Source organism: Purpureocillium takamizusanense, chromosome 10 (genome assembly GCF_022605165.1).
Source record: "Purpureocillium takamizusanense chromosome 10, complete sequence".
Classification (NCBI taxonomy): domain Eukaryota; kingdom Fungi; phylum Ascomycota; class Sordariomycetes; order Hypocreales; family Ophiocordycipitaceae; genus Purpureocillium; species Purpureocillium takamizusanense.
The window spans coordinates 162,042-186,180 of NC_063077.1; the positions used below are offsets into that span (position 1 = coordinate 162,042).

General features: G+C 59.4%; 8 protein-coding genes across 10 annotated transcripts; 2 read left to right on the top strand and 6 right to left on the bottom strand.

Annotated features, from left to right (window-relative positions):
* Window positions 1–781: 781 nt before the first annotated feature.
* Window positions 782–2,818, bottom strand: JDV02_009561 (Galactose oxidase; the record flags this gene model as incomplete). Its single annotated transcript, XM_047991229.1, has 1 exon — window positions 782–2,818. The coding sequence occupies one exon, from the start codon at window positions 2,816–2,818 to the stop codon at window positions 782–784; it is 2,037 nt and encodes a 678-aa protein (XP_047847240.1).
* Window positions 2,819–2,984: 166 nt separating this feature from the next.
* On the bottom strand, window positions 2,985–3,347 carry JDV02_009562 (uncharacterized protein; the record flags this gene model as incomplete). The annotated part of the gene is made up of 1 exon (XM_047991230.1): window positions 2,985–3,347. The coding sequence occupies one exon, from the start codon at window positions 3,345–3,347 to the stop codon at window positions 2,985–2,987; it is 363 nt and encodes a 120-aa protein (XP_047847241.1).
* A 2,310-nt stretch (window positions 3,348–5,657) lies between these two features.
* Window positions 5,658–10,564, top strand: JDV02_009563 (Succinate--hydroxymethylglutarate CoA-transferase). 2 transcript variants are annotated; one of them, XM_047991232.1, is made up of 4 exons: window positions 5,658–7,611; window positions 7,720–7,977; window positions 8,380–9,000; window positions 9,088–10,564. In XM_047991232.1, the coding sequence occupies exons 1-4, from the start codon at window positions 7,165–7,167 to the stop codon at window positions 10,195–10,197; spliced, it is 2,436 nt and encodes an 811-aa protein (XP_047847243.1). In that variant the 5' UTR covers window positions 5,658–7,164; the 3' UTR covers window positions 10,198–10,564. The 2 variants fall into 2 exon arrangements, with proteins under 2 accessions (XP_047847243.1, XP_047847242.1); XM_047991231.1 differs by lacking the exons at window positions 5,658–7,611; window positions 7,720–7,977 and having other exon boundaries at window positions 8,273–9,000.
* Window positions 10,565–13,756: 3,192 nt separating this feature from the next.
* JDV02_009564 (uncharacterized protein) lies at window positions 13,757–14,300 on the bottom strand (the record flags this gene model as incomplete). The annotated part of the gene is made up of 3 exons (XM_047991233.1): window positions 13,757–13,825; window positions 13,899–14,018; window positions 14,094–14,300. 3 exons carry the CDS (start codon window positions 14,298–14,300, stop codon window positions 13,757–13,759), a joined length of 396 nt encoding a protein of 131 aa, XP_047847244.1.
* Window positions 14,301–17,202: 2,902 nt separating this feature from the next.
* Window positions 17,203–18,665, top strand: JDV02_009565 (uncharacterized protein). Its single transcript, XM_047991234.1, has 3 exons — window positions 17,203–18,039; window positions 18,120–18,569; window positions 18,625–18,665. The coding sequence occupies exons 1-2, from the start codon at window positions 17,456–17,458 to the stop codon at window positions 18,532–18,534; spliced, it is 999 nt and encodes a 332-aa protein (XP_047847245.1). The 5' UTR covers window positions 17,203–17,455; the 3' UTR covers window positions 18,535–18,569; window positions 18,625–18,665.
* A 103-nt stretch (window positions 18,666–18,768) lies between these two features.
* On the bottom strand, window positions 18,769–19,695 carry JDV02_009566 (uncharacterized protein). Its single transcript, XM_047991235.1, has 2 exons — window positions 19,435–19,695; window positions 18,769–19,274 (listed from the first exon to the last, which is right to left on the bottom strand). The coding sequence occupies exons 1-2, from the start codon at window positions 19,508–19,510 to the stop codon at window positions 19,111–19,113; spliced, it is 240 nt and encodes a 79-aa protein (XP_047847246.1). The 5' UTR covers window positions 19,511–19,695; the 3' UTR covers window positions 18,769–19,110.
* A 432-nt stretch (window positions 19,696–20,127) lies between these two features.
* JDV02_009567 (uncharacterized protein) lies at window positions 20,128–21,450 on the bottom strand (the record flags this gene model as incomplete). Its single annotated transcript, XM_047991236.1, has 2 exons — window positions 21,229–21,450; window positions 20,128–21,144 (listed from the first exon to the last, which is right to left on the bottom strand). Exons 1-2 carry the CDS (start codon window positions 21,280–21,282, stop codon window positions 20,128–20,130), a joined length of 1,071 nt encoding a protein of 356 aa, XP_047847247.1. The 5' UTR covers window positions 21,283–21,450.
* A 690-nt stretch (window positions 21,451–22,140) lies between these two features.
* Window positions 22,141–24,050, bottom strand: JDV02_009568 (uncharacterized protein). Of its 2 annotated transcripts, XM_047991237.1 has the most exons (4): window positions 23,889–24,050; window positions 23,751–23,768; window positions 23,282–23,485; window positions 22,141–23,021 (listed from the first exon to the last, which is right to left on the bottom strand). In XM_047991237.1, exons 1-4 carry the CDS (start codon window positions 23,931–23,933, stop codon window positions 22,332–22,334), a joined length of 957 nt encoding a protein of 318 aa, XP_047847248.1. In that variant the 5' UTR covers window positions 23,934–24,050; the 3' UTR covers window positions 22,141–22,331. The 2 variants fall into 2 exon arrangements, with proteins under 2 accessions (XP_047847248.1, XP_047847249.1); XM_047991238.1 differs by having other exon boundaries at window positions 23,282–23,768.
* Window positions 24,051–24,139: the final 89 nt, after the last annotated feature.

Here is a 24,139-nt window from a genome sequence, read left to right on the forward strand (position 1 = left end):
TCGGTTGGGTTCGGTTCAATCTTCTTTCCCACCTTGGAGCACCACGTCAGCATCAGCCTCGACAAACCAGCGACGAAGTCTGCCGACAGGCTCAAGAGCGCCCCCACCCTCGCAGCCATTCCATCGATCGAAAATTTGATAGCACTCAAATCGCGGGCGACGAGATGGGCCGGAGGGAAAAGCGTCAAGGCCCGCCCGCTGTCCACTTCATCATGACACCACGGCCGCCGATCGTGGAACCAGTCCCGCAGTCTTCGACATGGGATTGAGGGAAGCTAGAATGCTAGACTGACTAGGTACGCACTACCTCTTCTCCGCACGTTGGGAACCGGGCCATGTCGTACTTGGGTGCCACCGACCGCGGGCGTCCAGAGCGTGTCCCCGTGTGCCGATGTTGTGCACCCGCAGTAGTTACTTCGTACGAACCGACCATCCAAACTACTTTGTCAGTTTGTGTCCAGTGTGCTGAGGCGTACGGACTACATGCTCCGTGTAAGTGAGCCTCCATGACATCGTCACTCAGAAATATTATAGGGGCTTCTTCGCGCTTCAGCAACCAAAAAGGGGCGCACATGCCGCCGTCATATATAATACAACGAAGAAGTAACACGAATCTGTTCTCCCCCCTGACGCTTAAATGATAGAACAAGTAGTAGGAAAAATGTCCACATGACGGCCATGGATGCCGTCAATCGTCTTGCCGTCGCCGCCCTGGCACCATCGCCTCGCCCCTCGTCTCCGTATCCCGTCCGTCTGCCCTCGCATCGTCATGTTGGGCCCCTCACAGCCACACCTTGATGGTCGTGGCGATGCTCGGCACGCCCTTGTCGTTCATGACAAACAGCATCCAGTACCCCGGCAGCAGCACGCCGAGATCCTCGTCCATTTCCACCGTGTAGGAAGGACGGCCGCCGTCTTGCTGCAGCACCAAGGGCACGCGCCGCTGATCCGTGTTGATGGAGTGTGTGGCCGACCCGTAGCGCACCATGGACGCCGACTTGATGGGCCCGTCGGTGGTAATGTTGAGCCTGCCGCCCGCGCGAATCTCCTTGCTCGAGACGCTGCGAATGACGGGGCGCGTGGCCGGCTTGCCCTGCGCGTCCAGCAGGTACCGCGGCGTGAAGATCTGGGCGTCAAAGTGGTTGAACTCGCAGTCGCCGCCGCACAGCCCGCCGCCGCCGCTGAGGACGGTGGCGTCGGGAAGCAGAATGGCCATGCTGTGGTAGACGCGCACCACCGAGTTGGGGGCCTGGTCGACAAAGGAGTCGGTGGCCGGGTCGTACAGCTCGGGCGTCAGCTGAGGCGTCGTGTCATGGAAGAGTTGGCCGTGGCGCTGGCCGCCCGTCACGAAGACGGTGCCGTCGGGCAGGACGACGGCGTTGGCGAAGATGCGCGGGCCCGACAGGCCCTTGCCGGCGAAGACGACCTGCGGCTCCGCGCCCTTCTCGCCCAGTGTCAGCACATAGGCGTTGCTGGAAGCGTCGGCGTCCTCGTAGTGCGGCGCGCCGCCCATGGTCAGGATCTTGCCGGCGACGGCGTCGAACATGACCGCGTTGCCGCACATGGCGTCGCCGTCGACGCTGCTGCCCGCCCGGCGATAGCCTCCGGGGCGCGTGTTGCCGTTGCCGGCCGGGTAGTACCAGTTCATGGCCTGGCTGGGCCCGGCCTGGAAGACGCTGCCGTTGTGCCAGCCGAAGAGCCAGGCGTGGTTGTCGGAGCGGTAGAGGCCGCCGCGGTCCTTGGTCAGCATGGGCTTGACGGCCGCGCCGGGGAGCATGCGCCATGTGTTGGTGGCCGGGTCCCAGATCTCGCCATTCTTCTCAAAGACTCCGCCGCTCCACGAGCCGCCGATGGTGAAGACGCGTCCGTCCGAGGTCAAGGTCGACGCCTGGTACCCGCGGGGCACGTTCATGTCGGGGCCCTTGACCCAGCTGTCGGTCGGCGAGTCGTAAAAGGACGTCTTCTCGGCGTTGCTGCCTCCCGTCACCACCACCCGGCCGTCGGACGCCAGCGAAATGCCCGGGCAGAACATGTCGTGCCCGATGTTGGTCACGTTGCGCTGCGTCACCTCTCCCGTCTTGGGGTCCCACGTCGACGTGAGCGTCCATCCGCCGGGCGAGCCCTCGAACTTGTCGTTTTCGTACGCCGACCAGACCACGACCTTGCCGGTCAGGGGGTCCACGATGGCGGCGACGGGCACGATGGGGAAGTCGATGGTCAGGCCCCATTTGCCGACGCCCTGCTTGGCCGCGGGTGGGTTGCTGGCCTTGTAGACGTTGAACTCGGCGATGCTCGTCCACGGCTGACCGTTGGCCTCGCTCCGCGCCACGAGCCGCACATAGCGGGCGTTGCGCGGCTCAAAGTTGGCATACTTGGTCGTCTTGTCCGAGTACCACGTGCCCGTCACCACGGCGTCGCCCCAGGCCTGTCCGTCGGCACTCACAAAGACGTCGTGGCGGGCAATCCACCCGTGGTCGTTGTCGTCCTGTCGCGGCAGCACCGAGATGCCGTTGATGACCTGCGCGGACCCCATGTCGACGGTAATGGTGTGCGGCGGCGACGGTTCGTTGTCTGACCACGCCGTGTGCCACATGGTGCCTTGGTCGCCGTCGATGGCCTTGGCGCACTCATTGTCCTTTTCCTGGCTGTCGCACGTCACCTTCCACCCGGCGCGGTTGATGGTATTACCGAGGGGCTTGGCGGCCAAGAGACTGAGAGTCGTGGCTCGCGATGTCAGGCGCGGCTTGACGGCCGCGGCGTAGGCGAGGCTTGCCGCATCGCACAAGGCGAGGGCGCACGCGGCGTTGAGGAGCTTCATGGCGACAGCTTCAGGGGCGGCGTGTAAGAAGAAGAAGAGGAAGAAGAAGAAGAAGAAGAAGTCTGTGTGTCAAGGCAAGACTGACTGACTGAGAACAGAGCCTCAGTGGGAAAGCCAAAGTGAATGGACTCGAGTCAACCACGGATCTCGACGATCGCGCCCTGTTTCATATATATGCGCGATCAACGATTGTAAGTTGAGAGGACCGGGAGAAGCGTAAAGAAGTGCTCGGGCTCCAAGGCGAGGAGGGCTGCGGATGAACGGGCAGAAACAGGACATGGAACCGGGTTCCCTCGTGGCTATTTATTGACAAGTCGTCAATGCGACGATCGTCCGTCGCGTGGCGATCCAAACGAGTTTTGCTTCTGGTTCGGCCGGCCGCCGACCCAGCACCGCGCACCATGGCACCTTGAATGTGGTCCCCCTTTCCACCCCCTCCATCCCGGTCCGCCGCCAGGATCGTCGTCGGCCGGGGCGGGCGGGCGGGCGGGCGCATCTCAGCTTCTAGGCGCGCCACCACCATTAGCATTGTTCGTCGGGCGGGCGCACCGAAAAAACGAGGCTACTACGTTGCTACCAGTCATCGTTCGACGACGACGACACCGACGACGACGACGCCCTCTCGACGTCGTCGCACATGACTGATTCGTCGCTGTCTGCCTTGAAGGATGGATGCCCCCCCCTGGCAGGATCGCAATAGTACGTAAAGGAGCAGTCACGGCCACGGCTATCCGGTGAGCTGCGTGGCTTGGCCCGGCGATGCGATGGGGGGGGCCGCGTGCCGTGTCACCCTCAAGTCAGCCCGGCCCCCGGCGGGCAGCCACCCCGAAGGTCATCATGCCACGAGGTCAGCGCAGGGCTGGATGGGCTGGCTTGTTCCTTCATGTCAGATATTGGCCACGCCAAGGAGCGCTGCGCCCCTGAATGCCTGCAGGCAGCTGGCCACGCGCTCATGTCTCACTCACGGCACAGCCCGCGATAGATTGCTCGCGTGTGTGTGTGCCGATCCAGGCACCAGGTACGCTGCTGCATCCCCCCTTGTGCGAGGAGGGCCCTACCTCGTTACCTATAACGCTCACTTGGGCAGAGTGCATGCTATATACGGCTGAGGAGAGAGCACCTACACACCCAATGGGGCATTGAGTAGCAGCAGTAGTATAGTGGTGCTGGTGCTGGTGGGTGGTAGATCGCATTGAAGGCGGTTTCAGGTGCGGACCCAGTTTACCGGCCGGGACTGAAACGCTCGTCCGTAGATGTGAACGATAAACTACGTGCTAAGTTGGCTCGCTGGGCGCCTAGGTCCTTGCCCATCACCAGTGACCACCACGACAAGCCAAAAAAATGTGGAAAGTAGATAGGATGGCAACGGAGTCATCGTGGCGCGCGGGCCCGTGTGCCGTGTAAGGCCGAGCCACCCACCCACCCATCATCGCACGCACTCACGCACGCATAGGTGTAGGCGTAGGCGATGCGAGGCGATGCGAGGCGAGACGAGGCGACAATGGCGGCGAGTCGGGGGCCGTTGACGATGGAAGGCGTCCATGTAAGCGGGCGCGTGGGCTGACGTCGTCGCCAGGATCAGCCAGTCATGGTGTTCGGAGACTTCTGTTGTTGGGCTCGGGAACGCGATTGGGGCCGCGACCGCGCCTCGGACCGGGCGGGCGGGCGGGTGGCGCGCCAAGGCAGGGGGGGGGGGGAGCGGGAGATCACGCCCGTGGTTCTTGGTCTGCTGCGAGTGGCCGCTTAGCCGGTGAAGGTGGGTGGGTGGTGGTGGTGATGATGGTGGATGTAGGTGCAGTAACGTGATTGATTGGGGGCCTCTTTTCTGTCTCAAAGCGAAACGAAACACGAGAGAGGCATCTCGGCGTCTTCTAGATTCGATTCGATACCGTGACTTTTGGACACGGTTGACATGGATGGGCCGGTTTATTTTCTTTTGGGAGGGACATGGGACATGGGACATGGACATGGGTGGGACTTTTGCACTACTAGCTAGTACAGTATTGCCCTTTCGCGAGTATCGCGAAAACGACGGCATCAACGGGAGACTAGCTAGACGAGATGAGATGAGATGAGGGCAAAAGGCAGGGCTGGCAGGGCTGGCTTGCAGGGCTGTTAGACTGGCAGGCAGGCAGGCAGACAAGTCGCGCGCTATACTCGATACTCGAGAAAGCCGAGGCCGAAGCTGCACAAGGCCAATAGTGTCCGTCTCTCGGCGGGCAAGCAGAAGAAGGATCACCCTAGAGACCCAGAAAAAAAAAAAGAGGTCCGACGCTGACGGTATTGTTCTATTGTTTTGTGATGTATTGGGCCCATGGAACGGTGGGGGGGGGGGGGGGCTTGGTTCTATTGCTCGGCTTGACTCGACTTCGTTCCGGTCGTTGTCGGATATTCTCTGCCGCGCGTGAGGGCATCCATGCATCCATGCATCCATGCATGCATCCATGCACTGTCGGTCTGTCGGTCTGCCTGTCTGCCTGTCTGCCTGTCTGCCTGTCTGCCTGTCTGCCTGTCTGCCTGCCTGCCTGCGTGCGCGTCGGACTGCATATCCGCCCGTGGATGGATGGATGGTTGGATCCAGCGGGTGTTGGGCCGTCACAAGCGCCGGCCACGTTGCCCCCCCGTCATCGAGCGGTCGGTTACTTCCAGTTCAGTACTCTGTAGATGCACGCGTTGCATGACAGCTACAAGGGAGGGTTAGGGTGGTTTTGTTCAGGCCACCATCACCACCACCACCACCACCACCACCAACACGTGGTGCAACCAAAGCTGCAGTTGTTCGGCCTTTACGACTCGTACTTCGTACTACTTCAATCATACATAAACGCACCGAGGCGCCCCGTCAGCCCGCCCGGGCGAAAGGTGTTCGTACTACGTAGCACCACGTACACCTACACGCGCAGTAGTAGGACACATGTACGAAGTACGGTTACTACTAGTCCTACATGTCGGTTCAGGTCACCAGGGGGGGGACGACGCTGCCATCCTGTCAAGATGCAAAGAAGAGGAACTAATGTATGCACGCGCTTCCTTGGGTCCGGTCTGCGTCTTGCTCGCTTCCTGCCAGCTGCATCGACACGGGACAGTACCAGAGTCCAGACCACCGCCGCCGCTGCCATGCCCTGTCCCCCAACCTAACACCCCTGACGATTCCTCCTGCACCTGCACCTGCGCCTGCTCCTCCTGCATCTTGCTCCTTCTGCTGCTGCTGCTGCCCCCCGCATACGATGCCACGCGACGATGTGTTACAGCTGGCGTTGCATTGCAGGAGAACCGGACGAACTGGTCGAAGATTGCCTCTTTTCCCTCCCCCCAGTCCTTCGGCCTGTTCGCTGCCTCGACCGTAATCGGCTTCCCGGTCAGCCTGCGCCTCTCTCTGTTTCTGTGTCTCTCGCCCCTATCCCTTGAACAGTGCAAAAGCCTCCCTCTGGTTCACTTGCAGGGATCTCGTCCACGGAGAGTGCTGCTTATCACCTGTACTTTCGCTGCCACATAAAACTCGCGGTTAGAAAAGTACTTTTGATCTGTCTCGTAACATTCTGTTTCATTCAATCTTGGACACGCGCCTAGCACGAATGCCTCGGTAGCCGACGAGCATTACCTGCGAGAGCAGCGCGTTATCTGGGCGAGGCCTCAGCAGTAACACTGTTCGATTACTTTTCTGACACGCCCACTTTTTTGTCTCATTGTGCGCGGCGCCTGCCGCCTTTTCGCTTGGGCGGCCCGTTCCCAAAAATAAGAAAGCGGAGCGGGCGCCGCCCACGGATCCGCCCGACTTCCGCCCTTCCGCCCCGCCCCGCCCCGTCGCGCGTCCTCGTTGCCCCGTCAACGATCGGCGGCGCGTAAACATGCATTCACAGGTTGAATTGGCGGGTCCTTCCTTGTCCCTCCACCACGCGGGCACGCACGCACGCCTGCGGCCCCTCGCTCCCTTGTTGACGATCATCACACAGCCAGCAGCGCAGCCATTGCTTTTTGCCAAACCGCCCCCCTTCCGGCCCGGTGACGACCGGTTCCACCGTGTTGACCTTCTTTTTTTTTTTCCCAACCTGCACCGACGCCTGATTGTCTCATTGTCGCAGTAGTAGTAGTTCTTCCTGCGCCCCTTTTCGCCCCTTTCTGCATCTGCATCTGCACATCATCGCTGCATACCGTGCCCTCTTTTGGCTGCTACTGCTGCTGCGAATGACTCGCATTTGCGTCTGATCGCTATCGCAACAGTGACAGAGAGAGAGAGAAAGAAGACTGAGAGACAGCTCCCGCGTGCTGCGCGTCCGGGCCCCGCCCTTCGACGAGACTGCAACATCCATCCGTACAGACAAACAACTCCTTCGTCTGCGCACGCCATGGACGCCCACGGCAAGTCGACCATGTCCGCCGCGTCATCCTCGTCGACATCATCGCCCTCGGCGTCGCATAACCTCTTCGAGGTCTACCTGCGCCTACGTCCGCCCCCCGCGGGCGCCACGGCAGCAGCGCTCGCAGACGATCGCATCTTGAACGTCGAGAAGCCAGACGATGACGACGACGATGGCGAGAGCGCACCAAACACCCGAGGCGCGGCGGCCGCGCGGCGCGGTCGGCCGTCACACATCACGCTCAACCCCCCGACGGACCGGCGGCGCGCCATCGAAAAGTTTGCCTTTACGCGCGTGTTCGAGGAGGACGCGACCCAGCTCGACGTCTTCCACTGCGCAGAGATTGCCTCCCTGGCCGAGGGCGTGCTCGCGCCCCAGGGCGGAGAGGGCACCGACGCCGTCGTCGCGACGCTCGGCGTCACGGGCTCTGGAAAGGTGAGCATGATGGCTTCCCACAACGGGCCTTGTATATGCTTTATATATCCCCTTCACCGTCCTTTGCGATGTGTCTGCTGACCGGGGGATGAACATGAAATTTTGCAGACGCACACCATCCTCGGCTCAAAACACCAGCGCGGCCTGACGCAGCTCGCCCTAGACGTCCTGTTCCGCTCCATCGGCCCCAACATGCTCGCCGCCGCCGACCTGCCGGCTGTGCTCGAGTCGCTGCAAGCCTGCGACCCGTCCGAGTCGGCGCTCAGCACTGCGCCGCAGTTTCTCGAGTCGACGTATGCCGACAACAACAGCAACAACAACCTCGGACACTCGCGGACGGGGTCGCGCGCCGGCACCCCCATGATTGTACGCTCCCCACCCGCTTCTGCTTCTGCTTCTGCTTCTTCTTCTTTTATGTTGCAACATGCGCTGCGGATCGTCTGTCCTCCGGCCACATCTTCGATGCTACTGCCGTCGTCGCCGCCGTCGTATAGCCGCGATGCTGTTCCCGGCGCGTACCCGGACTCGACGCCCTCGAGCCCCAAGAGCATCCGGATCGTCAGCGAGACGGACCACAACCTCGCGCTCAAGAAGCGCTAGGAGAGCTTCCAGACGCGCGAGGGCCCGGCCGTCTCGCCTCAGAGCCGCACGCAGATACCCAAGCGGGCCGCTGCTGTTGCTACCACGGCCGCCGCTGCTGTACAAAAACACTTCATGTCGTTGACCGCCGCGAGCCGCGTCCGGACAGCTGCTAAACAAGACTCCAAGGGCGAACACGGCGTCTCCTCGCCGCCTCCGAAGCGTCACCTCCAACAACCCTCGATGCTCCCGCAGTCCCCCGACGTCAGCGGCGTGCACATCTCGTGCGACCCGTCGGCCGAGTACGTCATCGTGGTGTCCATGTACGAAGTCCACAACGACCGCATCTACGACCTCCTCACGCCGCCCATCAAGTCCGTCGCCACCAAGGACATGCGCCGGCGGCCCCTGCTCTTCAAGTCGACGGAGCTCTCACCCGACCGCAAGGTGGTGGCCGGCCTGCGCAAGGTGGTGTGCACGAGCTTCCGGGACGCCATCCTGGTGCTCGAGGCCGGGCTCATGGAGCGCAGGGTCACGGGCACGGGCAGCAATAGCGTGTCGAGCCGCAGCCACGGCTTCTTTTGCTTCGACGTCAAGAAGCGCGCGCGCAGTCGCAGGCCAGGTGGTGGTAGCGGCGGCGGCTACTGGGGTGGCAGCAAGCTCACCATCGTCGACCTGGCCGGCAGCGAGCGGGCCAGGGAGGCCAAGACGCAGGGCGCCACGCTGGTCGAGGCGGGCAAGATCAACGAGAGCCTCATGTATCTCGGACAGTGTCTGCAGACGCAGAGTGAGGCGGGCACATCCTCCAAGGTATGTCTTGTCTCTCTCTGCCTGAATCATCTTGTCTTACGACCAAGTGAGTGTCGCAACCCCTGACTGACTGACTGGCATCTGCAGCCCAACGTTGTCCCTTACAGGCAGTGCAAGCTTACCGAGCTCCTCTTTTCCAACTCATTTCCGTCTTCGTCGTCGTCGTCAACTCACCCCCAAGGCCCGCGGCGCAGTCCTCAGCGCGGCGTCATGATTGTTACGGCCGACCCGCGAGGCGACTTTAATGCCACGTCTCAGATCCTCCGATACAGCGCCCTCGCTCGCGAAGTGACGGTACCGCGCATCCCGTCCATTACCGCCACGATCCTGGCCACGTCGCCGCCTCTGGGCAACAGCCTGGCGTCGAGCACGACGCAGCAGCAGCATCAGCAACAACAGCATCACCACCACCCGCGGCCGTTCATGCCCCCCGGCGGTCACCACGCGGGCGCGGGCGCGACGCATCGAAACCACACGCCGCCGATGAACGCCGATGAGCGGGCGACCATGGAGATTGCGGCGCTGGAGATTGCGCGCATGAGCGACGAGATCGACCAGCTGAGGGACGAGGTAGAGAGGCAGACGGAGGCGAGGAACGTGGCCGAGGCGCACCTCCTCAGCATGGAGGACCGCCTGCTGGACCTCGAGGCCGCCATCCGCGACGAGTGCGCGACCGAGTTCGAGCAGCGGCTCGCGGTCGAGCTGGCGCGCTTCAAGGCCTCCCTCGCGCTGGAGCACGAGCGCAGCGAAGAGCATTGGGACCGCAAGGTGGACGTCCTGGAGCGCGGGCTCGACGACACTCACCACCATCACCAGCAGCAGCAACATCCCGTCGCCTACGTGGACCTCGACAGTGACGGCGACAAGGAGAACGTGCTGGTCGAGGACCTGGCGCAGGAGGTGGAGCGCCTGCGCAGGGACAATGCCGTGCTCAAGAGGGAGCTCGCGGGGAGGACGCCGTGCCGTCGCGCGCCCCTCGCCGAGAGGGAGGACGTTTCCTCATCCCAGCACGGCGGCAGCAACAATAACTCGCCCGTGGGGAGCCTGGGCCGCAGGCTGGAGAGGATGCGCGTCGGGAGCCCGGCGGTGGCGGACGCGCAGCTCCAGCAGCGTGCGAGGGACGTGAGCAGCGGGAGCCCGACCAAGAAGGTGAGGAGGCTGGCGGCGAAGCGGTGGGAGGAGGTTGACGATCAGTGAGACTCTTTTCGTCCAGGCATTTGCCTATGCGGCTTCCTCCCTGCCCCCGGGAGATGACGCTGGCGTGGAGATGGTTAGTCTGTACGAGTGAGTGCGTGGCGTGTGGAAGGACAGAGAGAGCCTGGTCTGGTGGAGGCATCAAAAAGACGGAGATAAAGTGCCGCTGGGGGGTTGGACATATACCCGGGTCTAATTGCGAGCTTGCTTGTTTTGCTTGTTTTGAGTTGTTGGCAGGATATGAGTGTGTAACTAGCTATGTTGTGTTCTGATGGCGCTCAATGGACTACGACGGCTCGGGAACGAGTCGCTGGTTGGTCCTACGTTGACTGCATGCGATCCCTACAGTAAGTTAGATGAAAAACTGGACGACAAAGCGTGACAACCGCAAACACTCTAATGCGCGGGGGCGTCGTGGGGGCCGTAAGCGAAGAAAGAAAGAAGACAGCGAGGCAGCTTATTATGCGCGGCAATGCGCCGGCACTCTCAAGTGTCAATTCAAAGAGCGCGGACGGTAGCGACAAGTCCAACAAGTCCCCTGCTCCTGCTTGCGACCGGCCGAGCTTAAACTCCTTGCTCGAGGAAAGGAGAACTCCATACAACGATCGGAAGCGCCGTGCATCCCCCACAGGCCCACGCACCATAGTAGTGAGTCGCTGCGGGGTTCCTCCTCCTCTTCCATCTTCATCAAAGCGTTGTAGCATGCGCTCTCTGCGTAGGGATCAAGTCAGTCAGTTAGTCAGTCAGCCCGGCATCGTACTTGGAGAGGGCTGCCTGAAAGGGGATTTGACGGGACGTACCTTGACGTCGTCGCACTGAGATGGCGTTGTGAGTTCATGACAATATCCAAGTATTTGCGGTTTGCGGTCGTGAGACTGGGTGTTAGTCGCGGGGGAGGGGGACTTACGCACTGGGAGACGAGAGATGGTTAGGACATGGTCTGCAGCAGAAGCTTCATGTTGAAGGGTAGGGGGGGTAGAGGGGGGATGGGGGAAGGGGTGCTTACTCGCTAGATGGATCAAGGAGCGTGGTGTGGTTAGACGCCGATAGAAGGCGGGTTACTCGGTCGCTATCATTGTTGATGGGGGACATGTGGTTACTTACGCACTGGTTGTTGCCGGGCAGTTAGTTGACGAGACTGGACGGTAGTGTATTGGGGGGTCAGGGACTTACTGGCTGCGTTGGTGGACACGACATGTCAGTGAGTCACGGAGGTTCAATAACATGTCGAGCACGGCGTAGGGGATAACTCACAGGCTGTGCAACACGACGGGGAGTCAGTGCACCATCGCAACGGCTTTTTGTGTTTGTATTTTTTATTGGAAGAGAGGGACTTACCGGCTAGAAGTGACAGTGGTGTCAAAGTTATCCCCACGGGTACATTTCATCGTGTCGAATTGCGCCTGTACTTACAGCCTGAAGGTGGGGTGGCACAGTATGTCAGCGTGGGTGCAGCTGACGCGGCCGGATGCTGAGGCACAGGTGGGGGAACTTACACACTGGGAATGGCATCCTTCGTCAGTGTCTCATCTCGCAGTCATCATGATCGCTGCATGATGGGGTGAGTCCACTCACTTTCTGCGCGCAAGTTAGCAATGCGCTCTGTCTAACAAGATCAATGTGGCCATGGCATATGCCCAAAGGTGGGTGAACTTACACACTGTCGTTACCGGGCGGCTTAGTATCGATGTGACGCCAGGGGTTGAGTCAAATACTCACGCACTACAGCCGTCGACTCTTCAGCGTCATAATATTGTGGGTGTGTTTGAGTAGTTGGGCAGACGTACGTTCTATTCGGGTCAGCGGCGGAGGCCAGTGGCGAGGTCCGACAGCGAGAGCGCCGCAGGATGGGGCCGTGGTTGGCAACTCACACACTAGAAGGCGGACGATCAGATTTAAAAGCTATAATCGCGGGTAACTTCCGATGAAAAGTTGGCCGTTGACTTACGCTCTATAATAACGGTTGTCTCTGTTCAGTACAATGGTCTCACCACGCGCCATGGACCAAGGCACAGCGACGTACCGGCTTCGGTTGCCGAAGAAGCAGGGCGTTAGTCTTCTGTTATAGAATTCATCCAAGTGAATGCAGGCCGCGGCAGGAGGCTCACATCCTGCAGTGCCATTCTTGGTCAGCATACGGTAGGCTTCGAGCGCAACCGAAGAAAAAGCAAGAGCACTTACACACTGCATTCGCGTTGTTAGTGTCACACGTCAATATTATCTGTCGCCCACACCTACAGCCTTTGCGCAAGTCAGCATCCCGTCTCAATAGTTCCGCACGACCCCGTCGGGCACGCAACTCGTTTGTCCAAAACCAGGTCCAGCGACCTTTCTCCCAGCGGATTCGCCGCCGCAAGACCGACAAAGGCAGCCAGGGCAACGTAGATGAGCTTCATGGTCACTTAAACCGTCGTATAGTAAGTGAAAAGGGACCAGGAATCGTGCTTCAAAGGCAGGTTATAATATCTGTAGGCGATTTCGAGGAGATGCATTCGATCAAAGGGCCGGACATGTAGGTTTTCTCCACGGCGATGATCTCATGCTTATTATACCCTCGAAACGCAGCGCGACACCAAACTGGCTCTAGCTCCCATCCAGTCTTCCTAGCATGCTAGAGGGTATACGGGAGGGAGGTGAGAACATTACGTTGGACCAAGACGCACGCTTTGCCGGCTCGTCACACACGCAGCTCTTCGTCGCCCAAACAGTTGTGCCGGTCTGTCCGGATCGATGGCCTGCCGAGAGGCGACGCGCCGTGGTCTCACCGGGGACTGCCTACCCCAGGGAGAGGCCGAGACGGCCTTGACCGAAACTTTGAACTTTGTTGTCCGGCGCTCGCCTCCGGTTGGAGTTGCTTTCGACCCCGTCGACAAAACAGTGAGTAAGCTGATGCTCCCTGTGGAAGGCACCCGAGTGGGCAAAGGTACTACAAACGAGGTGGAGAAATGTCTTGGATGCCATCTCAAGAGCTTTTTGCCGTCGGTGTCGACTCCCCACAGGCGAAGAAGACTGACTTTGTTCCGGCCATGGACTAAAGGTTTTCTATAAATGTATCATGAATGTCAGCCAGCCTGCGATACAGTGCAAAAAGTGAGGCTTAAAGACCCCCAATGCCCGCCACCTCATGTTCCCGCGCTCGATGCGGCCGCGGGCGAGAATAGAGCAAGTATTGCTGGCGTGTTGAGTGAGGTCCCAAAGCGACTCGCAGACGGGTGCCCGCGACTTGAGATTAACTCAAGCAAGGTTGGCACACAGTTCATGACGTGAAGCACGTTTATCCACCACACATGCAGTCTGCCAACATGAAGCAATATATCGAAACGGCAAGTCACTCATTACGACCAGCCACATCTACGTACCAAAAAATAAAATAAAAAAATGGAGTATGAGGCGAATTCGGTCTATTCTGTCGCAATTGCAATTGCTGTCTCCTTTCCGAAAGGAAAGGTCCTAAGCTGAGATGTTTCTCGTTACAGGTCACACTCCCTCCAACACCAGAAGCCCCCATTCAGTTCCTTCCGCTCCGCTGCTGCAAGAGGCAGTTTTCACCTCACGCTCAGGGTTAACACTCAACGTCAAACTCTAGCTTTTTCTCGTCGATGAGCCTCGCGATGCACTTATCCGTCTTGCACTACATGCCGAACCAGATCAGCACTCAACTCGCGGAACAACAAGCCCCATTTTGCTGCAGACGGGTATCTTACCTTGGCACCGCCTGGGCAGAGTCGTTCAACCACGTATGAGTACTGAAACACGAGGTCGCCGTCATTCGCTCTACTGGCGAATTTTTCGTGATAAAAGGTGCAGAAACCCTCATTGCATGTCTACTCCAGGGGTCAGAGAGCAATCTTTTGTTTTTCTAGCGGCGGCGGCGTGTTCGAGCACACTAGATTACTTACTCCCTCGGCTGCCTTGTTGCGTGCCGCACAATAAGCTATGGCGTCCGCCTCTTTCATGAGGTTGATGTCGTTTTTGTCGTTGTTGTCGTCGCTGTCGCTGTCGCTGTAGTCCTTGTTCTTGTTCTTGTGCTTGTGCTTGTCGCCGACGGCGATCGCGCCATCGAACAGCGCCCCCAGAAATAGAACCGTGAAAGCAAGAGCGACCATGATGAGGGGTGATTTGATTGAACTGGGACCCTGCCGATAACACGATTGCATTTGTCGCGGATGGTCATCACTTTAATAGTCGGCTCGTCAGGTCTGGTGAATACGTAAGTCGGGGGCGTGCGCGGTTCGCGCCTCGACCTGGGCGTGTTAGCACGAGCGACATCGAGATTCATCATCATCAACAACGTAAGAGACGACACATTGAGAAGTGGAGGAGGGCGGGGGAGGCGATCGGCAGCAGCTACGTACAGCACCCCACTGACATGTCGACACCCGAAAATGGTTTCATGACATATACGATCCCCCATGATGCAAAATCTATTTCCCCAGACAGGCTCGTGCGGCCCCAGGCGGAGGGGAAATCCGGTCTTGAACTATGCGTCGTGTATGTAATATTTAGCGGTGTGCTCACGGGACACAGGTCAGTGCGGTGCTTTTGTACGTATAAAGTTACCAAGGTATGACAACATGCTTATTTTCTGTCATGTTCCCCAGGTTCGCTCCGCCGACAAGATCCGATCGTTGCATCTGCCGATGGCTCGGCTCCTGTTCAACGCCAGTCGGCTTTCGGCTTCGGCTTGCCCGCCCAAGCTCTTGTGTCTATGCGCACGGAATTGTATGCCAAGATTCGTTGAAGATCATGTGGCGATAGTATATGCGAGTATAATGGGTTGCCAGAAGCGCACGGAACCCCTGAAAGGTATGGTGTCTCACGGTATGGCGCCAGTCGAGTCGCAGACTGCTCAACAGTAGAGCAGACAATAATCAGGCGCAACATAGTTACTGCATCTTACGAAACAAGCAATTACAAAACAGTCAATGTCCAAGAGCGTTACCCCTGCTACTTCTCAATTTTGACGCAGCTAAAACAAAATACAGCCCGTGCTTCCATATGTGCTCCGCAGTTCATGTTGCTCACCCCGAAATCCGCCCAACGAAGCAGTGCGTGGCAACGGGTCGCCGCCAGCTAAAGCCGTTTTTCTTAACGTGACCCAGCCCCGTGAATCCCCTGCCACATCAGTGAGAGTCGCAACTCGCCGCCGGCTTTTGCGTTTGAGCCGATCAAAAACAGTGGACTATGACGGGCAACCATGTGCCAAACACGGCACAAGCATGAAGGCCTGCCGTGCACTGTCAGGGTGAAATGATGAGTACATGTCCAGGATAGCTGCGAGTCTGGCTTTTCGTGGCCGAGATCACTCACCGGCGTGTCGTTTGGGGCACAATGGACCTCACGCTCTTGAATCAGATATACTGGTTGATTCTGAGCATCGACGGTCGTGACTGTCCAATTGTATGTGCACGTATTGGTAATCCAGTTACAGTAATCCTGAACTGTCAGATCACGAACATTCCACGAAATACATGTCTCGAACGCTACTCACTGAGTGTATTATCTCGTTCTCCTCAAGGACGTGAACGCGCCTCCTATACACGCCGTCATCGTGTGAGAGGCACGAGTCCAACGAGTGGTGCGTGCCGTCCGAGTCGAATGAGCTGACCGAGCCGGCCAAGCTGCCCACAAAGAGCAGCGCAAGGGACACAAAAATCTTGGCGTTCATTCTGGAAACTGACTTGGCCGTTGGTCGGGAGGCGTTTGATGCTAACTTGTGGCTTTGGCTTGCGTTGGGACCCAATGTTTCCTGCCGAGATCAGGCGGGAGGGAGATAAGAGAGAATATATATAGCGGTGATTGCGCATCATGCGCATTCTATAGGACCAATTCCATTGAGTAATGTGAGCGTGGCTTGGACGAGCCCTGGTGAAGGCCGCGTCGAGATACGAAACTGCATCGAGACGACAAGGGCAGCTGGTGAAGCCGTGCACCGCGCCCGGCATGGACGGTTCGAATGACGGCGTCCCCGGCTAATCAACGGTGTCGCCGGGAGGTGACGACTGAAGCGGAAAGCGGTGTTCCTCCTTCTCTCAAAAACGGAGTGGATGACCTGTGCGCTTCTTGCCGTTCGTATGTCTTTAAACGTCAGCTTCGCGCTTGCGAGCTGTGCACATGCGGAGGCGGCGTGCTCTGATCTCCCCCCGCCACGTTCATCGTCACCGAAACCCCGCCCGTGAACCTCGCGGTGAACATTCGCTAATTCATCGGTCAGTCGAGTGCCCGGACAGACTCTAGTTGACAAAGAGATTGCCCCGTGGGTGGTTGTGCTCTGAAGGCGGTGGTTACCTTGGGTGTGATCGCGAGACAACATCATCAGCCGCATCTCATTCCATGACACAAAAAGTACACGTGACGGAGCGCACGCTCTACTCACTCATGCCAAGCTTGCGGGGGTGGCTACTGCAGCTGGACGTCTCTCGGACTTTCTGCCTTATGAAGTAAACCGGCCCCGGAGTGGCACGGATCGGCGGGGGACGCAACTTTGACAACTGTTTTGGACGATATTGAGATGAGCTTCCCCTCAATACGATTGAGAGTGCAAGTGACTCTGCCGACGCGCGCCAAAGGCCATTGTTGCCTATGTCTCAAGATGAGAGGGGGTTGCCGTGCTTGGGGTCTAAGTTGGCTCCATCGCGGAAGCTCCAAGACCTTATTCAACGTCGAGTACCGCAGAAACGACACCACCCTCCGTGCGGCATATCCACCAGCGTGAAGAATACTACTAGAGCTGCCGCTCAACTATGTAGTTCGGTGACATTGGTGCTGGAGCGTCGCTAGGCAGGGAAATGACCTGGGGCCCGCTGGGTCGACGATCTTGCACCGAAAATAGACGACGATCTCTGGAGCTAATTCACCCGTCTTACACAAACCACCTTCAGGAACCTCTTTAGTCGCTGTCGACTTCATGTTCTTTGGTTCGATGGGTCCGGCTGAGCAGCCAAGTGGTACTAGTTGGCACTCCTGCGACGGCAAAATGAGCAGGCATTCGATCGGAGTGGTTACTATCCATCATCAGCCCTGCGACTGACTGACGAGCCGGTCCCGTTTTCCCGCGCGGAGGGCGCCGCACTTTAATGTTCCGCGTTCCTGGCGTAGGGCCAGTTGCGGAGTGATGGCCTTTGCCGACGTCTCTGCTTCTTCTTCTTCTTGTTCTGGATCCCTTCTGTTTTTCTTTTTTTTTTTTTGCGTTCTGCCGCCTCCCGAGTCCAACCATCCTTGACGAAGACGCACATGCACTCGAGCTTCCGGAGCGGCGACAATGGCGACCCATCAGGCCCCGAACGCAGGCGACTGGGGTCATCATGACCACCGCGACGCCCACGCCCCTGAGGTGACGCAGCTCTCGTCGCCCGCGTCCAACCCCCACAACCTGGAGAGAGAATGGCAGTCGCAATACCGGCAGACGCGCGCCGGGGAGCACCCGCCGCTGCCGACCGGCGACACCGCCAAGGAGGCCGTCATCGACAGCGACGACAAGTACGTCGTGCCGACGGAGCTCAAGGCCGAGTACCCGGAGACGACGACGACGGCGACGAGCCCGAAAATGTCGGTGCCGTGGACGCCCGACTCGGAGCGCATGCAGCCTGTGCACTCGGACGCGGTGGTGTCGCCCAACACGCCGGCGCACGATGCCGCGAGTTCGGCACCGGACCCGCCGCCGGGCCCGGATGCGGAGAAAGGGACGGCCAAGGAAAAGGGAAAGATTCTGGGAATGAGCCGCAAGGCGTTCCTCATCCTGGTTGTGGTGCTCATCATTATCATTGCGGCCGCCGTTGGGGGTGGCGTTGGCGGTGCGGTCGCGTCGTCGAACAAGTCCAAGTCGGACGCCGATACGACGCCCAGGTAGGGGGACAATCAGTCCGACGGGCCGATATGCCCGATATATATGAGACGTGAAGTTCACTGACAACGGGGCTACACAGCTCATCATCAGTGGCGCCATCGTCAACCCCACCCCCATCCACGACATCTTCATCAGCAACCCCGACCAGCACCTCGGGACCGCTGCCCACGCTGCTCACCAACCAGACGTGGCCGGCCGGTCCGATCCACGCCTTCCAGGGGTATTCGAGGAACAACTACTCGGGACAGCCGACAAAGGTGGTGACAACCGAGGGCGGCACCGACTTCTCGTTCGACATCCACAGCTACATCTGGATACCAAACATCAATAACTGCTGCGTCAACTTTTGCGCCAACAGCACCAAGCAGGGGTACATTGGGTACCGGTGCCAGGCGACGAACCAGACCCGCGCGTCCGAGTCGGTGGCGCGGGCGTTTATATGGTGCCAGGACAAGCGCTCGGACGATATTGCCGCGGACAAGGGGTGTTCATAGTGTGTGCGAATGGGTTGTGGACTATGATACTGTATGTATGTTTTTGTTGAGCGGTTCGGAAAGCCTGAAGAGTTGATTCGGGATATCTAGGTGCAAGCGATGTTCTTCAGTCGAGGGATTGATCCGAGATGGTTCTCTTGATACGATGACGTGCCGAAGAGGCTTGACATTCGACTGGGCGGCGACACGTCAGCTTGAGAGGACATGGCTCGCTTGTCTGTCCAGAGAAGCTTGCCAGCGCATGAAAGCGGCGAGACCGCAACGGACTATATATATTAATGTTACGTACCAGCCGTCCAAAGATATGTCAAACCGTGACTGCGGTGGTGCAACCAGCAAAGGGTGTTGCCCCTCGTCTTCCCATCCAACGACACCCTCCCTTATTCACCGCGGTCCAGCCGAGATATCGGTCAATCTTTCTTCACACCACCCGCGATAACGCCCACCTCGTCATCTCGAGGACCAATCTGTCTTGCCCCGACGCCTCTACCGCCTCCGCCGCCGCCGCTCCCCACGACGCCCCGGCAGGTAAACAGCACCCCGTACGCAGAGACCAGCACCACGGCGACCCACGCGTTAGTACGCAGGCGGCGAGACAATGCTCTTGAGAAACGTCTTGACGCGGCCATCGGAGGCGGAGCCCTGGCTCGTGGTGCTCGAGCGGCGGCGCGACATGGTATTCGTCATGTCGCACGGTCCGGCCGAAGGGTGGCGCGTGACGCACACGCGGTTCGAAGGGTCTGGACAAACAGTGGCTATCAGTCAATTTTCCTTCCAATTTCAGACAATTCCATTAATTCTTCTTCCTCTTCTAGAGCCTTGGAAATACTAGCAACAGGTTGCTCTTCGATCAAGTGAAAGCCACGATGAAGGGGGGGGAGAGAAAGATGAGAGGCGCACAGGTTGAGGCGTCGCCCTTGGCGGCCGCGAGGACCTCCTCCAGCTTTGCCTTTGCTTTGGCAGACGCCGAAGACATTTGATGTGTGGTTCGCGTGCCCCTTACGACGATGAGGCGTTTGTTGTCTTCCTGATAGAAGCGGATGCGCCCGATGCGGTGTGTTGTTTTTGACGTGTTTCCGCTCTGCTCTGCTTTGCTTGCGCTTGGTGGGGTGGGCTTCTTCTCACTGCCTGTTGCTCTGTGTGCGTGTGTGTGTGTGTGAGTAGAGAAGCGTTGCGGGGAGGGTGAGATGGTGGTGTCGACCCCTCATGACGTGACAATGACATTGGCTTCACGAGGGTTTGCGCTGAGCGAGGGATGGGCAAGCCACGGGATGGCCATTGGACGCGATGAGTAATTACGATGGGTTTCCATTTTCCATCGCGGGAGCCGCTGGATTGATGAGCTGAAGCTGAGGAGGCGCCTCTCTCTCTCTCTCGTGCATGCCTCGGTCCCCGTCAGGTGTCCTTGAGACAATACGGCCTCAGCTCCAGCGGCCGGCAGCGAAACTCTATTTCTTTGAGCTAGCCCTGGCTAGGGTGAACTGCTTTCAGAGTCTGAGTATAAGTAGCAATCCAATCATTGATCGTTGAGGAGCTTAGGGATAATGAACGAGTATCCATGGTCGTCGTGGACATCAGCGACAACAGTATGGTCTATGACAACGACTCCAAGTACCCCATCACCTTTCTCACAAGAAACATCCGCGGCTCCTCCTGGTCATCATCACTCAGAGCGTGCGACGCCCCCGGGATGACCGCACTATGCTCCGAATCCCAAATAACCTCCGGCGACCCGTCCGCGCCGCTATCCGTCGCCCTCTTCCACTTCGCCAGCAGCTCCTCCTTGTCCACCCAGTCAGGCACGGACTGGTCCGCGCCCGATATTAGGACCATGAGATTGTTCCGGAGCAAGCCCACGCCTCTGATCCTACCAAACGTCCGCCGCAGCTGCGCGGGACCGAGGTCGGAGCTGAACAGGTCGTCCTCGCTGGGCGCCCGCGGGCTCGTCGGACTGGCGAGACTCAGGAACCGTCGTGCGCTCAGCGGTGTGTTGTACCCGTAGATGGGCGACGTCAGCGACAAGGGCAAGATGGTGTCGAGCTCAGAGTTCGATGCCGCGGCTCGCTCGGCGGCCGCCAGCATCTCGTCGTAGAGCACGCGCATGTCCGCGGGCGACTTGTCGCCAAACCCCGTCTCCAGCACCCACTGGAGGGCCTCGCGGTCCGACACGGGCGCCTGCATGATGGCGCCGTCGACGGGCGGCCGCTCGACGTGCTCGAGGTCCGCGTCAAAGGGGGGCGGCTTGCCCGCGTGCGGGTTCGGCCGCGAGAGGTAGTGAAGCACGCACTGGCTGCCGCTCGAGTGGCCCATGAGGATCACGTTGCCGCCGCCAGCGCCGTACTTGGCCGTCTTGTAGTCCTTGATGTAGCGCACGCACTGCGCAATCTCATCCGTGTCCCGGTCGAGATGGCCTAGGCCCCACGACTGGTACGAAGAGGTGAGGGCCAGCGTGAAGAGGGACCATTCCGTCGGCTGCAGCGCCTCGACGACGTCGGCGAGGTACGACGTCGTGGCAAGGCCGTCTCCGAGGCCGCCGACGAAGAGGATGCTGTGAGGCTGCAGCGCGGCGGCGACGGCGCCTGTGTACTCAAAGGTCACCAGAGTCTCCGTCTACAAGCCGGAAGGCGTGGTGGTCAGCTGGCGGCTTTTGGGGAGGGGGGAAGGGGGGGCAAGTATATCGCGTGGCAGACGCACATAGTGATGCAGAATCCCGGGAAGGCCGCCCAGGGGCCAGAACTTGGAGTACATGTTCACTGTTGGATGAGGAATGTGCGGGAGAAGATACGCCGTTGATGGTCCTCAATGCTCAGAAGGTTGAATCAAGTCAGGGGGAATGTCTCATCCGACGACTGAGGCTGCAGAAGACAAGGACAGGATGAGTTTTGCAGAAGTAGCCCCGTCGAACAGATGGCCGCGGCCGCGGCACCATGTTGACAACGGCGCAATTCACATCATGGAAGAATGCCCCAGGCCCACCTCGTGCGGACAGTCTGACTGTGAGTGTGGACTGTGGAGCACGACACCAGCAAGCGAGGGTTGGCTAAGAAGAAGGGGGGGGCTAATAAGCTTGACTTTTAGCAACTAACTAGTAGTTATCATCCATGGACAGGCGCCCACAGACACTGCCCTCGGCGCGCCTTCGTTCGCGTTGATGCTTCGAAGAATCGGACACCTTACCCGGTGCCAACTGATTTCGCAAGGCGTGCCGGGTGCGGTGTGAGGCGGGAGCCGCGAAGGGCATGTGATTAGACGACGAGGACGAAGACGACGATGATGGAGTAGCAGGATCTGATAAGATTGCGGCGTCTGGTGCTACGACTACCTAGTTATAGTATACTACTAGCAACGGCGCGAGCGTTGGGGCTGGGCCACACGAAACCCCACCCACTTAAGGTAGTACTCCCACGGTCACCAGTACAGACAGTTGTGCCCATCAAAATTCCCTAATCGTGTTCCGTGGAACGTGGCCGGGGTATTGGGACTGGAGTTGCTCTTTGTTGGCGAAGATGGATGAGACCGATGGGCGGGAATACCAAGACAGCAAGAAGCAGTTTGACGGTTCACGCGCCTCGATCGACTTTCGTGTAGACAGGGAGCCAAGATTTAGCCAATGTGTGATGCCTGTTGCCAAACTGTGAAAAGTTTCGTGTCAAACGAAGTGACTTGGACAGGTTGCGTCGTCCTAGCTCCCGTGCTATGTACATGTACAGCCTCATCGGCTCATGACCGCGCACTCTAATTCATCGCTTTCCGACCGACTTCCGGCCCGACTCGTTGCGACCTGCTGCTTCTCCTGTTCAAGCCCGTGTGCTGTCCCTCTCTGTATCACGCTGCTGCCCGTGCCCGTGCCCGTGCTGCCCTCTGGCCCTCAGCTCCGTGTCCGCGTCCGCAGACGCCGTGCGGAACACCGACGTCGACGACGGCAAGTCGTGCATCGCCACGCCTCCTCCTATCCTCCTCCCACCCTCCTCTCCACGCTCACCATCCGATGCCCCGCCATCATCGTCAGCATCATCCTCTCCCTCCCCTCGCCGCCTCTCACTCCGACTCTTCTTCACCCACCACCACCACGACGAGCACAAACCTCCCCTCGCACGCACCCACGGCCTCAGGTTAAACCACGCCCCCGCCGCCAGCACCCCCAGCCAGAGCACAAATTCGGTCGCGTAAATGGCCACGCCCAGGGCGTCGACCGGCGGCGGGCCCTGGAAGAAGACGCTCGCGAGGCTGAAGACGTCGCCCGCGGCGTCGATGGCGACGAAGAGGAACGACACGCCGCGCACGGTGCGGTGCGTGTAAATGTCCCAGTAGTGCCGCAACACGCCCGCCGCCAGCAGCACCGCCGAGAGCACCGCCATGAGCGTCGTCGGCCAGGTCACGCCCAGGGGCCGCAGAGCGCGCAGCATGAGGATGAGGCCGGCTTGCGTGCCGGCCATGAGGGCGGCGATGGGGGCGGCGGCGAGGAGGGAGCGCGGGACGGTCCAGTTCTGTGCGTGGGATGGGGGTGTTAGCTGGACGTCATCGCTGTCATGCTAGTCTTTTGTTCTTCTTCCAATCCTTGTTCGTCTAACCCTTCTCACTGAACCGCGTCATGTCCCCCGTGCCAAACCCATCTCCTCCCGCTCGTTTGTCAAGCGTAGAGAAGCACAACCTTGAAGGACGGACGAGCACCTTGAAGAAACGACCTCCTGGACATCCAACGATAGAGCGCAAAATAGAGAAGAGAAAGGAGAAAAACCGTACGCACCCGCTGGTAGTGCCGGCACTGCACCCACGTCACCAGGCTCAGCGCCGTCAGGATCTGCGGCTGCACCCGCAGCGCCACGTTGAAGCCCTCGGAGATGTTGTACGCGCCGAGCGGGACGCCCGCCCACGCCCACAGCATCATCATGCTCGGCTGCAGGCCCGTCGCGTGGTGCCGCCGCGCGTTGACGACGATTTGCGGGATGAGCTGCTCTCTCGGTTTGCACCCAGTCAGTCACTCACCAACTCACACTCAAGCACTCACAACCCACGCTCAAGCAGAACAGTTGCGCAGACAGGCAGGCATTCAACGGGTCAATGAATGCAAGAAAGCGTCTTTATTTCTCCGGGGCAATCCCTCCCTAGCCGCCTGGGGAGGCAGGCCATGTTGGCATGCCCGCGCTGCTGTCGAGGGAACTAGGGAACGAATGGGTGAGGTAGTGAGACGGGGGCCCGAGATGGAATAGACCTACCTGAACGGACCAGCAGACCTGCGCAAACACGGCTCGCCAAGTAAGTCATCATGTCTATACATCAAGTCTCCCCAGTATCCCGAGAGACACAGGCGAGGACACGGGGCAGCGGGAAGGGGGGGGAACAAAAAAACGTACGGCGCCGAGGATGCCGAGCGTGTTGGCCGCGACGGGGACGTCCATGGTCGGTCGGTCCCTTGCTTGTGTGCCTGCCAGACAAAAGTCAAGGTGTCCCAGTGGATGCGGCCGGCTACGAGGGCGGCGACTCCATGCTGCGATGCAGCTGCGTCTTATATGACATGGGAAGGGTGAGAGAGAAGTGCGGGTGCGCGCGCGAGTTTGTGAGCAACGCAATAAACTGGTCATGCTCCACGGCCCCACAAGTACAG